This window comes from Amblyomma americanum, chromosome 1 (assembly GCF_052857255.1).
Source record: "Amblyomma americanum isolate KBUSLIRL-KWMA chromosome 1, ASM5285725v1, whole genome shotgun sequence".
In the NCBI taxonomy this organism is placed as follows: domain Eukaryota; kingdom Metazoa; phylum Arthropoda; class Arachnida; order Ixodida; family Ixodidae; genus Amblyomma; species Amblyomma americanum.
The window spans coordinates 285,848,843-285,860,897 of record NC_135497.1 but is presented as its reverse complement, the minus strand read 5'-3'; the positions used below and the strand labels follow the sequence as shown (position 1 = coordinate 285,860,897).

Below are 12,055 nucleotides of genomic sequence, written 5' to 3'. Positions count from 1 at the left end.
GATTACAAGTAAGCAACGATGAACTGCGGAAGTTAAACGACGAAATGGAGGACCATCTACCGGAGGAAGCTTTCGAGACCGAATTCACCGAGGCCATCGAATACGACGACCGGGCCATGAACACAATCGGTCTACTCAAGGCTCGGATAGCAGCTTCGCAACCGACAACGCCTGCAGTACACAGCGCCGAATCCATGCAAGCGTCGCTGCCGGCACCAAGGCACAGTGGCATAAAGCTCCCGAAGCTGCATCTAGAATCCTTCAACGGTGAGCTTGCCAACTGGCAGACTTTTCAAGAATGCTTCCGCGAGACGGTGCATGAAAATCGGAGCTTGTCGAAAGCGGAGAAGTTCCATTACTTAAAGAGCCTCCTCACCGGGCCCGCCTCGTCGGCAGTAAGAGGATTGCAGGCAACAGAGGCCTGCTATGAACAAGAACAAGAACCTGCTATGACGACGCAGTACAGATACTGTAGCGCCGTTTCGGCGACAAGGGACGAATAGAGCAGGAACACCTTACCAAGTTACGGATGCTGCCGTCTGTACCGTCTTCAGGAGATGTGAGGGGACTCCGCCGGCTTTACGACCATGTGCAAGCACACATTTGCGGACTCGCGGGACTGGGAGTGACCACGCATGCTTACTCTGCAATGCTTTGCGACATCGTACTAACAGCGCTACCGCGAGACATGGTAGTAGAGTTTCATCGACTGACAAGCCGAGCTAGAAAGACAGATGCGTTGTCGTCAGCCGATAGCAGCCCCGCCTCGCCAGCGCAGCAGTCCGCCTCTACGCACACAGCAGACAGATCTGACGGCAGGTTAAATGAGATATTAGAGTTTCTGCTAGTGGAGACCGAGTGCCGAGAGCAGTGCAAACAAGATCCTGTCACTGTGGCAGAGAAGAAGCCATATCACATGAACCACTTCAGAAAACGACCGAATCAGCATACTGCCAGTGCCGCTGTGCTTTCTACGCAACCGGAAAAGGCTGAGAAATGTGCCTTCTGTGATTCAAGCAAGCACGGCACAGAGTTTTGCACAGCTGCGCTGACAAACAAAGAAAAGACAGAGAAGTTAGCCAAGGCAAAAAGGTGCTTATGGTGCACGAAGTGGGGGCATAGATCTAAAGATTGCAGGAGAAAGATAAGCTGCGCGCATTGCGAAAGAAGACACGCCACGTCAATGTGCAATCCAAATTGGACAATAGACAAAACCGACGCACCAACGGAGGTCACTGCCACGAACGTGCATGCAGCCGCTAACAGAAAAGAGACACAAGAGACAGCGCTGCAGACTTTCCTTGCCTTTGCTGTGGGGGACACTAAATATGGCTACATCCGGGGCGTAATGGACGGTGAAAGCCAGAAAACGTTCATTCGAGAAGACATCTCAAAAACACTTGGTTTGAAGACGTTGGGAGAGAGCGAATTCCATCTGAACACCTTTGGGAAGCCTGCCATGCAGTTGCAAAGATGCCGGCTCGGCTCGTAGAACTTCACCTTCGGAGCCAGTATAGCGGCCAAGAAACCAGAGTAGAGGCTATTGAGGTGCCCTTTATATGCAAGGATGTCCGGCAGGTGCCCGCAGATCATAGTTTTGTGCAAAAGATGGAACTCGGAGGTGCATTAATCACAGACAAATTTCTCTATCCCGGCTTGGCATCGGTCCCAGAAATTGGATTATTAATTGGCGCCGATTACCTCTGGAAATTCCAAACTGGTGAAGTGCAGCGAAGCGACGAAAACGAAGGGTTGGCAGCCGTTAACACCAGGCTTGGTTGGACCATCCAGGGGCCGTTCAGTGTGACCCCAACCTCATACTAGCAAACAATGCATATTACAAATAGGTTTGGAGACAGCTGAAAAAGTCCACACTACGCTGCAGAACTTCTGGGAGTTGGACGCCATTGGCATAAAAGATTCCCCAGAGACGCCGAACGCACGACCACTAGACAAAATACAATTGGAAAAGAAGGGTCAGCGTTATGAAGTTGCACTGCCATGGAAAGACTCATCGCAAGAACTCCGTGACAACAGACACATGGCGGTGCAACGGCTAAACAGCTTGACGAGGCGACTTGGACGGAACAAAGAACTTTTGGAACAGCACGACTCGGCTATTAGAAGTTACATGAAAGCTGGGCATGCAGAAAGAGTACCCAAGGGAACCATCGGTCCTGACGCCTTCCCATCTCATCACGGGCAAACGGCTGATCGCTTTGCCCGAAGCAAGGACAGCGTCCATTCCTTCGGCCACTGCAACAGACATAGGTCGAGATGGAAATACCGGAAAACTATAATGAATTCATTCTGGAAGCGATGGTTGAAGGAGTACATCCTTCAGTTACGGTCAGCCCACTTCGACTCTTCAAGCCCTACGAGTGCCATAGCCGTGGACGACTTGGTGATCGTGCACAAAGAAAATGCGCCGAGGCATATGTGGCAGACTGCTCACGTTGTGGAGATCTTTAAGGTGCGAGATGGACATATCCGATCATGCACCGTCAAGATGCCGTCCCGGGTCATCATAAGATGACCGGTACAGCTCCTCTACCACTTAGAAACGAACATAAAATGAGTATACTCATTTTGGGGGGAAGGATGTAAAGAAATAAGGAAACGAAGAAGCAGAAACAGCAGTTCCCCGTAAAGAAGCGCCTAGCTTGAGTAAAGTGCTACAAAGCAGAAACAGACGGCAACAGAAACCTGGGCGCCCTTGGAGACACCGGAACGGAACGGCAGCGCCCCGAAGAGAGCGGACAAAAGACCACCAACAGCCAGGCGCATTTAATTGACTCCAGATGTCAAACACGCGCAAGTGTGGGGGTGGGGATGCGACCACCAAACCATGTGCACCTGCGGGGGAGAGAGAAAGAGTGGCTCGTGGACATTGAGGGTGAAAAAGCATGTGGACGGGGCCAGTGCGAAAAGAACAGTCGTCGGAAGAAGACGTGTGTAATGCCTCTTGAATATAGCCAATGTTTTTGTTATCGTTAAACAGTTTTGACCCTGTGTGATTTTTCCGCTGTTATTCGAACCCCAAAAGTTTAAAGTTCAGAGTTGTAGCATTATCGCTAGATTTAAAAGAAGCTACTATATATACAATACATGTATATATTACCTATGGTGCATTAACACATCATTTTTACTTTGATTTCAACAGCACTGCAGAGAATGTCGCTAAATACAAACAAAATGTATATTCACAAAGAACATTACCTTCCGACTGAAAGTCAGTTCTGCCACAGATGGGAAGGATGTCGATAAAGAAAACACTCAAAACACTTGTGTTTGCTTTTTCTTATACACAGGCTCACCACTGCGGTTCAGTTAAAGTTGGCCTGCAGCATGACCAATGCTCACATGCAACAGCAGCAAGAAGGTGAACATAAGCATAGGTAAAGTGCAGCTGTGACCATACACTGATCAGGCAATTTTGATATACTGCCCATACACCATACACCTGTATTTTGACCGTGGTGATACTATGACAGCAGTGGCATGCAAGCAGCGAACACTGAGCAAATATCGTCAATGCCTGCATTTTCAACTTTTATGTTCCTGTGGCAACAAAAAATGCTGTATTGCCAGTCACTTATTGCAAAAGCTGCAAGTGAAAAATGGCATCAGTCTGTGCACAACATCGGACAGTGACAGGGATACAAAGTCGTGTGCCCCTGCTTTTAGCAATAAACTGCTTTCTGAAATTACCCTAAGTAGATTATTGAGAATGCAATAGCCATAGATGCCTTGTGTGTTTTTCTCTAAATTACACTCCTTATGCAGAAAAGCAATGCAGACATTACGCTGTCTCCAAATGCAGTACGAAAACAAACACAATGTAAATTAGGAGGCTGAAAAAGTATTACCAACTGCTAACTTCATGCACGTGCTAGGAAAGCAGAAAAACATTTGAAAAATAATGCATACAGTTCGAGCCTGCACGAGTCGCCGTATGGAGGGGTCACCACTGATGCTCTTGCCAGATACTTTGCACCAAATAACATGTGTGAGGTCCAGCAGGTAGCTGAGCATTACATGGTTTTTCATCTCAAGGAAACTCAAACCCTGCATGATAAACAAGACACATAATGAGTTGTCAAAATACAGTTCAAATGAGTCCCTAACAGAACAATTTTTACAACAGAGTGGTCTTTGCAACTGTACCCACAAATAACTGGAGGATTTCTCAGCACGTTAGCTGTGTTACCATGGTTAATTTAAATGTGACTCACTAACCATAATACAAGTTACAGAATACGACCATTGCCACATGAATAAAAAGCTGTTTTGTTTATGGTTTATGGGGTTTAACGTCCCAAAGCAACTCAGACTATGAGAGACGCCATAGTGAAGAGCTCCGGAAATTTCGACCACCTTGGGTTCTTTAACGTGCACTGACATCGCGCAGTACACGGGCCTCTAGAATTTCGCCTCCATCGAAATTCGACCACCGCAGCCGCATAAAAAGCTGTAAACACATCTACAACTTCATGTTTCATAGCATGTTAACTATGAAAAAATCAATTTGTTTAAAAGCCAGCCTATGAAATATAATAAATGTCAAGAGTGCACTGCACTACCACTCACTAGAAGTTAAAATACTGGTCAAATGGATATGAAAATCAGGATGCCACTCCCTTGTCTACAAATCAGGATTCAAGCAAAACTGCAACCAACATTAAAATGATGCGGCTATGCTAAAAGATGCAAGTTAGTACAACATCAGCGATGCAAGTTAGTACATCAGCAAGGCTGGCAACCATATGCGCAGGTGCGCAAGGCAGTGGTGACCAATCTACTCAAAACAAATCCTTATTTGTTTCTATTTATTCATTTATACAATACTGCAGGCCTTGGTGTGGCCCAAGCAAGAAGGGAATACAACTATTAATACAGCAAAGTTAGAGTAACACAAGTAAAATACAGATTAATTAACAGTGCACAGAATACCAATGCAGTCCACTAGCTGAGAGAACAAAATAAGGAAAAGAAACATTTCTCTGGTAATGAAAGAATGCCCAAAACAATGCAAGCAAAGAAAAAGAAAAATATATATAGCACTGAACCATGCATAAAGTTGTGCTAACACTGATACTACACGGCGATTTTGCACTTGCTCATGTTCCAACTTGATGCAGTACTGGTGCACACGGGCCAACAAGGTTGCTCACAGGTAAATTATGTGCTCCCACATCTCAAGCAGCACTGCACATGCACGAAATGGGGCAAATTCACATGAGGAGTGATTCAAGGCATCAGCGAGAACATCCCACCGAAATCGTTCAAGGAGGGCCGATTCATCTGAAGAACTGCGTACTGATCGGGTGTTACAACTTCACAACTCACATTTTTGAGATGCCCCAATCATTTAACCTTCGCTACAGTCCGCAAATAATTGTATGTCACTGTGATTCCCCATGAACCTAAGTGGGAAACATCTTTTATGCTTTGTTCAACAACTTACCGCCTCTGTGTTCAGTTCCTTGCTGCCGGCACGAGATGCAAGGCTTTCTACAGCGACAGACGCAACAGACGCCTTCTCTTTGACTTCTTTAAAGAGGGCAAGGAAGTCCGGAAGTTTTCCATGCTGGTCAGGACCTGCGATCTGGAGGGGCAAAATATATATCATGAGGACAAAAAATACAACTTGCACTATACAAAGCAGCAGCATTACAACTTTACGTATTCACGCTAGCCACTTGGTTTACTATATGCACACATAAAAAAATATCAAGTTGCACCTGCGACATGGTGGCACTGTCAACTGCAAACGCGCAAAATGTTTACAGCAGTAACAAGTACGCGAGAGTACAGTACACATGGATTGAGCGGCTCGCTTGCTTTGCCGCTCACTGCCTTTACCGCCTCTACTACCAACTCGGCACTCGCCAAGAGCACACGTGGTTTGGAGTTCAGCTGTTGTTGATTTCATTTTGCTGTCAGCCGGGTTGCCAGCCGAGTCTCTCGGTAGCCCTCTGACTTGCTTTAACCAAGACAAAGCACTCCCTCCATAGGGCTTCAGATGCATTCAAAAGCACTTCTACAATGCGTGTTTTGTTAGTGAGTGAGTGAAAAACTTTATTGTCAGTACTTAAAAACTTTGTATAAGGTGTATTTTTATTTGGAAGTAACGTATAGATGGATGGATGAATAGATGGATAAGGCTGAAACGTTTAAATCGGGCGGTGGTTCAAGTCACCTAGCCATGACTTGTGAAATTTTACTCTTGTCTTGATTTTAGCCACCAATCAGACAACCTTCGCTTGGTCACTTCTACCCGCTTAAAATCTACTTTTCCTTCACTGTCCTTAAACCCCAATGCTTTGGATAAATCAGCCCCACTGCTTTTCACTGTAGGGTGCAGCCCTTTACAGAAAGCATCAAGTCTGATCAAATGTTCAGCCGTTTCCTCCTCTCCGCACGCTACGTAGCAAGCACCCCCCCCCCCCCCCCCCCCCACTCTTCCCAACATCCCAATCACCCTCCCCAGGCCCCCAAGAGTGATGCCCAAGGGGCTAACCAACGTTTTTGGGGCCAACATACTGGTCTCCTCGATTTGGCTGCACTTTCCGCACTAGTTCACAAAAGTGCCGTGTCAGTGTACTGCCAGTTCTTTGATTCAACGGGTACTTCGAAGAGGCAACAATTAATTAGACAGGTTATTCAGGCTACCGCTCGAGACGATCTTTTACAGTGCATACGCGTGATTCAGGCCGCTTCCGTCCTATCGAAAAGTGACTGCGGTTGTCCGCCAAGAGTTGCCTGATCTATATTTGAACTCAATCGCGTGCACTTTCGGCGGACGGCGACATGACTGTCAGAGGCTAACTGGCAGGCGAAGGTGTGGGCTAACGGCGACCTCAAGCCCAGTCGCTGGTAAGCGGAGGTACTGATGTCGCAGCGAGCCACAAACGTTGCGATCGCCCACGTACGTATTATAAAACATCTCACAACCTGCCTCTTATGGAAGCGCTCCATCGTGCTGCGTTTATAATAATAATTGCACACAAAATAGAAATGGTGTAAGCAATGTGCGAGGCTGGACAGAAAGATGCGAACCCATACGCAGTACGTACTTACGTACAGTATTGTGCGTTTTTATCGCTGACACTTTCAAAAATTTCCCCGCCTCAACCGCTGGCTCGTTTGCGGTGAAATTGCACACAGAGCTTGCGTATTATGGTAACTTTTGTATCGTAGCAAGTTTGACAATGGTACTTACTTAGTTCAGGCGCACATGATGCGAAAACGCAAGCGTCTACGAGAGATCGGCGAGCCAAAACCCGCAAACGACGCTTTTTCACTGAGAACCGGCAGTGGCGCTATCTGTTTTCGCCAGCGGAAAGCGTCACAACTAGGCCGCCGAGGCGAGCGTTGCAAGGAGCGCGGGCCCTTTGAATAGGCCGTTCGGCATTTGCGTCTGCTTCAACTGAAGCGCTTACAACATTTTCGGCTAATTGAGCGGGAAAATATCAAAACAACTGATTTAAAGAGGCGAGCCCGCGCTCCTTGCAACGCTCGCCTAGGCGGCCTAGTAGTCACGCTTTCCGCTGCCGAAAACAGATGGCGCCACTGCCGGTTTTCAGCGAAAAAGCGTCGTCTGCGGGTTTTGGCTCGCCGATCTCTCGTAGACGCTTACGTTTTCGCATCATGTGCAGTTTCACCGCAAATGAGCCAGCGGTTGAGGCGGGGAAATTTTTGAATGTGTCAGCGATAAAAACGCACAATACTGTACATACGTGCGCCATGCCAGTCAGTCGCTCACGCGCGTACACAGACACGCGCACACGCGCGCGCATACACAAACGTATGCGCGCACTGTCATTTCAGCTGTTTGGTGAGGGCCCGGCGCAGATGCCGCGTTTTTCACGGGTACGCGGCCATCTAAACCATGGTCTTAACGCCGCTCACAAAACAAGCATGGCCGCGGAGCCGTCTGCTACGGAGCGCGCCAAGCACCTCGTGCAGCACTCGTGCAGCACGAGGCCAAATCGAGTGCCCAAGTGCAGGTGGCACAAGCTGCACTGTCAAATAGTGCTGCACTTCCTGAACTGGTGCAGAAAGTGCAGCCAAATCGAGGAGACCCGTAGTACTATGGTGCCATAGTAGTACGTCGGGGCCAGTTCGCCCCCCCCCCCCTCCCCCCCGCTCATAGCAACAATCAAGCTAGAGTCACTTAAGCAAGCAAGCTATATGCCGCATGACTTCCGTCCTGGCTTCAAACAACAAAGAGATCCCCTACAATTGTCATAGGTATTTTCTTTGGCAATTTTTTGGTAACATCTCAAGCGCCACCTGCTGGCGCTTTTTGTTGGCAAAATCCTAACGCTAAACTCTAGTCTCTAGCTGTCTCTAGCTCTAGCTCTAGCCACGGCCGGGCTCGAGTAGCGGCAGCGGGCGGCGGCGCGCGCGCGCTCCCCTCGAGACCGGTTGTTCTGTATCTCGAAGCTGCTCTGTTCAGCTGGTCTGTGGCGCCATATCCGCGGTGTATATGCGGCGGTCAAGTTCAACTCTTAAGAACGCCGAATCTGTGAATATTTTTTGGTTTGCAGTTTTTAACAGTCATGGCAGAAAAAGCTGCGATTGCGACTCTGGAAGAAACATTGCAAGAAGTTAGCAGGAAGCTAAAAGGTTCGTTTGTGCCATTGCGTAGTCGCTTTACATCGCCGCGTTCGGTTCGGTAATGGTCAGCGTCGCACAGGGCAGGTCGCACAGTGCAGTAGTTGTGCATTGTCTATTCAACTTCCACTGCATGTAATTTTTCCTTTTTTTGATGGTGGTGTCAAATCGGTGCCTGTAATTACAGAGGACCATGGCCAGATGCCAGAAGGAGCGGAAGACTTCGACAAAGCAACGTTTTGGAGGCGACTGCGTACGTATATATCCCGTAATCGGTCAGGAAAGCCGTCATTGCTTTGCATTGGAAGCGTGTATATTTCTCAGAATTTTGTAATTATTATGCGCATTGATGTCTAGCACCTGCACTTCCTGAAATCCGAGGTCAATTGTTTGTGGGCTAGAGACTGAATATCTGATAGGATGCTTCACAGCCTTGTGACAGCCGCCACGTGCCAGCTGTCTGTTCCTTACTGCCGCAGTCTGGCCTCCGTTGTAGAATTAAAGTTTGCGGAAATGTCGCCCATGTACTGACGACATTGCCTGTGCTTTCTTTGCGTCAGAGCGTGTCGAATAACTGTCGATGAGCGTTCTCTTGTTGTAGACAAAGTGCGTCTCCTCTTGAGTTCCTGGGTTCGAACCCGACCGCGGCGGCTGCGTTTCGATGGAGGCGATGCGCCAAGGCGCCCGCGTGCTGTGTGATGTCAGTGCACGTTAAGATCCACATGTGGTCGAAATCATTCCGGGGCCCTCCACTACAGCTCCTCTTCTTTCACTCCTTCCTTTATCCCTTCCCTTACGGTGTGCGGTTCAGGTGCCCCCAGATATATGAGACAGATACTGCGCCATTTCCTTTCCCCAAAAACCAATTTTCAAACCAATTTCTCCTAGTGGGTTCTGACATATTGTTCTCAGGTGGTGACTGCAGGACAAAGCGTCTCCAAGTTGGGATCTTATTGTACCCGAATTGATGCAATAGAAGCCTTTGTATTGTCCTGAAACAAACCATTGTTTTACAGCTGGCACATGCAATGTCGGCTGCTGCCTTACGCCGCCACCCGCCGCAGTGGCTCAGTGAATTTGGCGTTTGGCTGCTTAGGTCAATGTCACGGGATTTTATAGTTCCAGGGAAGATGGCACTGCCCCACAGCCTCTTTCTGGAGCAAGGAGTTTAAACTTAAATTGGTTTTTGAGGAAAGGTAATGATGCAGTTACTGTCTCCCATATCTTGGTGGACACCTGACACAGCTGTAAGGGCAAGTGGGGGAGAGAGGTGCCATAGTGGAGGGTTCAGGAATAATTTCGATCCCCTGGGGATCTTTAACAACATCCCACAGCACACTGGCACCCACGCTTGTTGGTAACCGCGGGCGACTGCAGTGCATTAGAACTTGATACGTGACAAAAAAATGGAAAATTTTTGTTATTCCATGATGTGTGAATTAATGAACTTCGAAAAAGCAAACATCATTCCTGCCACCTAGAAAAAAAAAAAATATGGATTACTGAGGATATACAAAATGAAAGCTGTCGGTGTGGCTGCCTCAATGCTTTGAAGCATGTGGGGGTGGTGAGAGAGAGATTTGGGCTGCATGCATTAGCGCTGACAACGTTGTGGCAGACACCCTGCACTGCAGCAGTAGTGCCAGCATTCACTAGGGTGACCAACCTCGGGATGAACCATTAACTGCCACCTGGCAGGGTGGGCGCACTGCCTATTTAGTGTGCTGAACCCAATCAAAGCAGGTTTTTTCAATTAGACACCAGTCACTCAAGTATATGAAAGCAAGATTTAGGTGTCCCCTGACCCAGGGAGCGAGTTGTGTGCCTTTCCTTTTGTGAAAATGAAGGGCCTCTACAAAATTTAGAAGGACTTTGGTGTAGGCCAGTTGGTATGACATCAGTCCCGTCCTATTTTGTGGTTTTGCTCTTCATGACCTCTACAAAATTGTTGCAACACCAGTGTTGCTCACTTGTTTTGTTTGGTTTTTGAGGAAAGGAAATGGCGCGCCTTAAGGGAAGGGATAAAGGAAGCAGGGAAAGAAGAAAGGAACAAAGAAGGCAATTGAAAATTGGATATTGAGGGGGGGGGAGGCATAGCATTGGAACACCTGTGGCTCCCAACTAGTTGTGCATGGGCAGTATTGACTAGGGACACACCCGAAATGCACTGCTTATCGCCTAGTGTAGCTTTCGCTACAAAACAGTGATGAACTGGTTTGGGTAGGGCCTTTCAACCCCATGTGTTTCATAGTGACACCCTTTCTTACACTGCAAGCAGCATCGTCAATGCATTCCTCTCGAATTCCAAGCAGCGTTCTCTTAAAGGGCAGCATAAACTAGCACTGTTACCCCTCCCCCACACAACATATGGCACATACCAATGGATGAACAGGAGCAGAAGTGCCAAGTGTGGATGAGTGGGCAGTAGCATGCCGGGGAAAGGAGTACTTATGTTGCCACTGTGATGGTCACTATGCTTTGAGAGCAGTGTATCACAGACAACACTTGCTTCCCCACTATTCTCTGCATGCATGCTAGGCATTTCAAATGCCTTCAGACTGAATGTTATTTGACTTGACTCTCAAACTTGCGCTGCTACACAAATTTTGCAATGGCTTTTGGCTCAGATGACATACGAGTCAACGGAGCACTGTGGATACATTCAAGAATTTCGAATGCCTTCAAAATGCGGACACAGGCCTCATTGACCGATAGCCTTTGCTTCGCCCCACCCACAGCTGCAACTGCTTCGGCTTTGTGGCTGTTGATTTTGATACCTGCTGCTGGCTTTTTTCTGTTGCTTGTTTAGCAAATAGCTGATGTGCTCTCTTCAAGATAAGAGTACACCATTCTGAATTTACTGCGTGAGCGTGAAATTTCCCCAGGAATACGCCAGTCATGATGACTGCACCAGTACAAGCTCTTGTTTACAATCAGCTAAATGCGCTAGCTGCGCTTCACTTATATTAACCCATTGTGGGGAAAAAGGTTGAGCCATGCATACTGCCTATTAAGGGTGGCATAGCCATGCGTATTAGTTTCTTATGAAATGTACAAAATTTGAGCTCTGTAGTGTAAACGGTTTTCGAGAAAAAAAATGGGAAATATGCGTCCCGCTGCCCTGTGAAATCATCTGAATTGGGTCATATGTGTCCCACTAACCACTGAAATACAGCCGCTCACCTGAGCCAGGATATACAGAGCGAGAGCTTAGTTAAGCATGGTTAGGCACGGTTTAGGTTTGGTTTATCTTTATTTTTTCAAGACTTCAGAGAGAGCTAATCACGTGATGCATCACTTTGCCACAAGTGCAACAGCGAGCGTCCAGAGCGGCGCAGTAATGGACGTGACTGCCTAGCGCACGAGCGAATCACATGACACGTCACATGCCACAACTAGCTAGGAGGAGCGGCCGAGCAGCAGCCAGTGCTGC

The 12,055-nt window shown here is 47.8% G+C and overlaps 2 protein-coding genes across 2 annotated transcripts in view; one reads left to right on the top strand and one right to left on the bottom strand.

Moving 5' to 3' along the window:
- The window catches only part of LOC144115218 (neuroguidin-like), a 40,589-nt gene extending 34,656 nt beyond the window's left edge, over positions 1-5,933 (bottom strand). The window contains exons 1-3 of the mRNA XM_077649495.1: positions 5,745-5,933; positions 5,468-5,608; positions 3,931-4,068 (exon numbers count right to left, since the gene is read on the bottom strand). Coding sequence (XP_077505621.1) covers positions 3,931-4,068; positions 5,468-5,608; positions 5,745-5,753 — 288 coding nt within the window. The 5' untranslated portion in view covers positions 5,754-5,933. The remainder of the gene's footprint in view (positions 1-3,930; positions 4,069-5,467; positions 5,609-5,744) is intronic.
- Positions 5,934-8,327: 2,394 nt separating this feature from the next.
- The window catches only part of LOC144115217 (cyclin-D1-binding protein 1 homolog), a 73,306-nt gene continuing 69,578 nt past the window's right edge, over positions 8,328-12,055 (top strand). The window contains exons 1-2 of the mRNA XM_077649494.1: positions 8,328-8,634; positions 8,810-8,875. Coding sequence (XP_077505620.1) covers positions 8,568-8,634; positions 8,810-8,875 — 133 coding nt within the window. The 5' untranslated portion in view covers positions 8,328-8,567. The remainder of the gene's footprint in view (positions 8,635-8,809; positions 8,876-12,055) is intronic.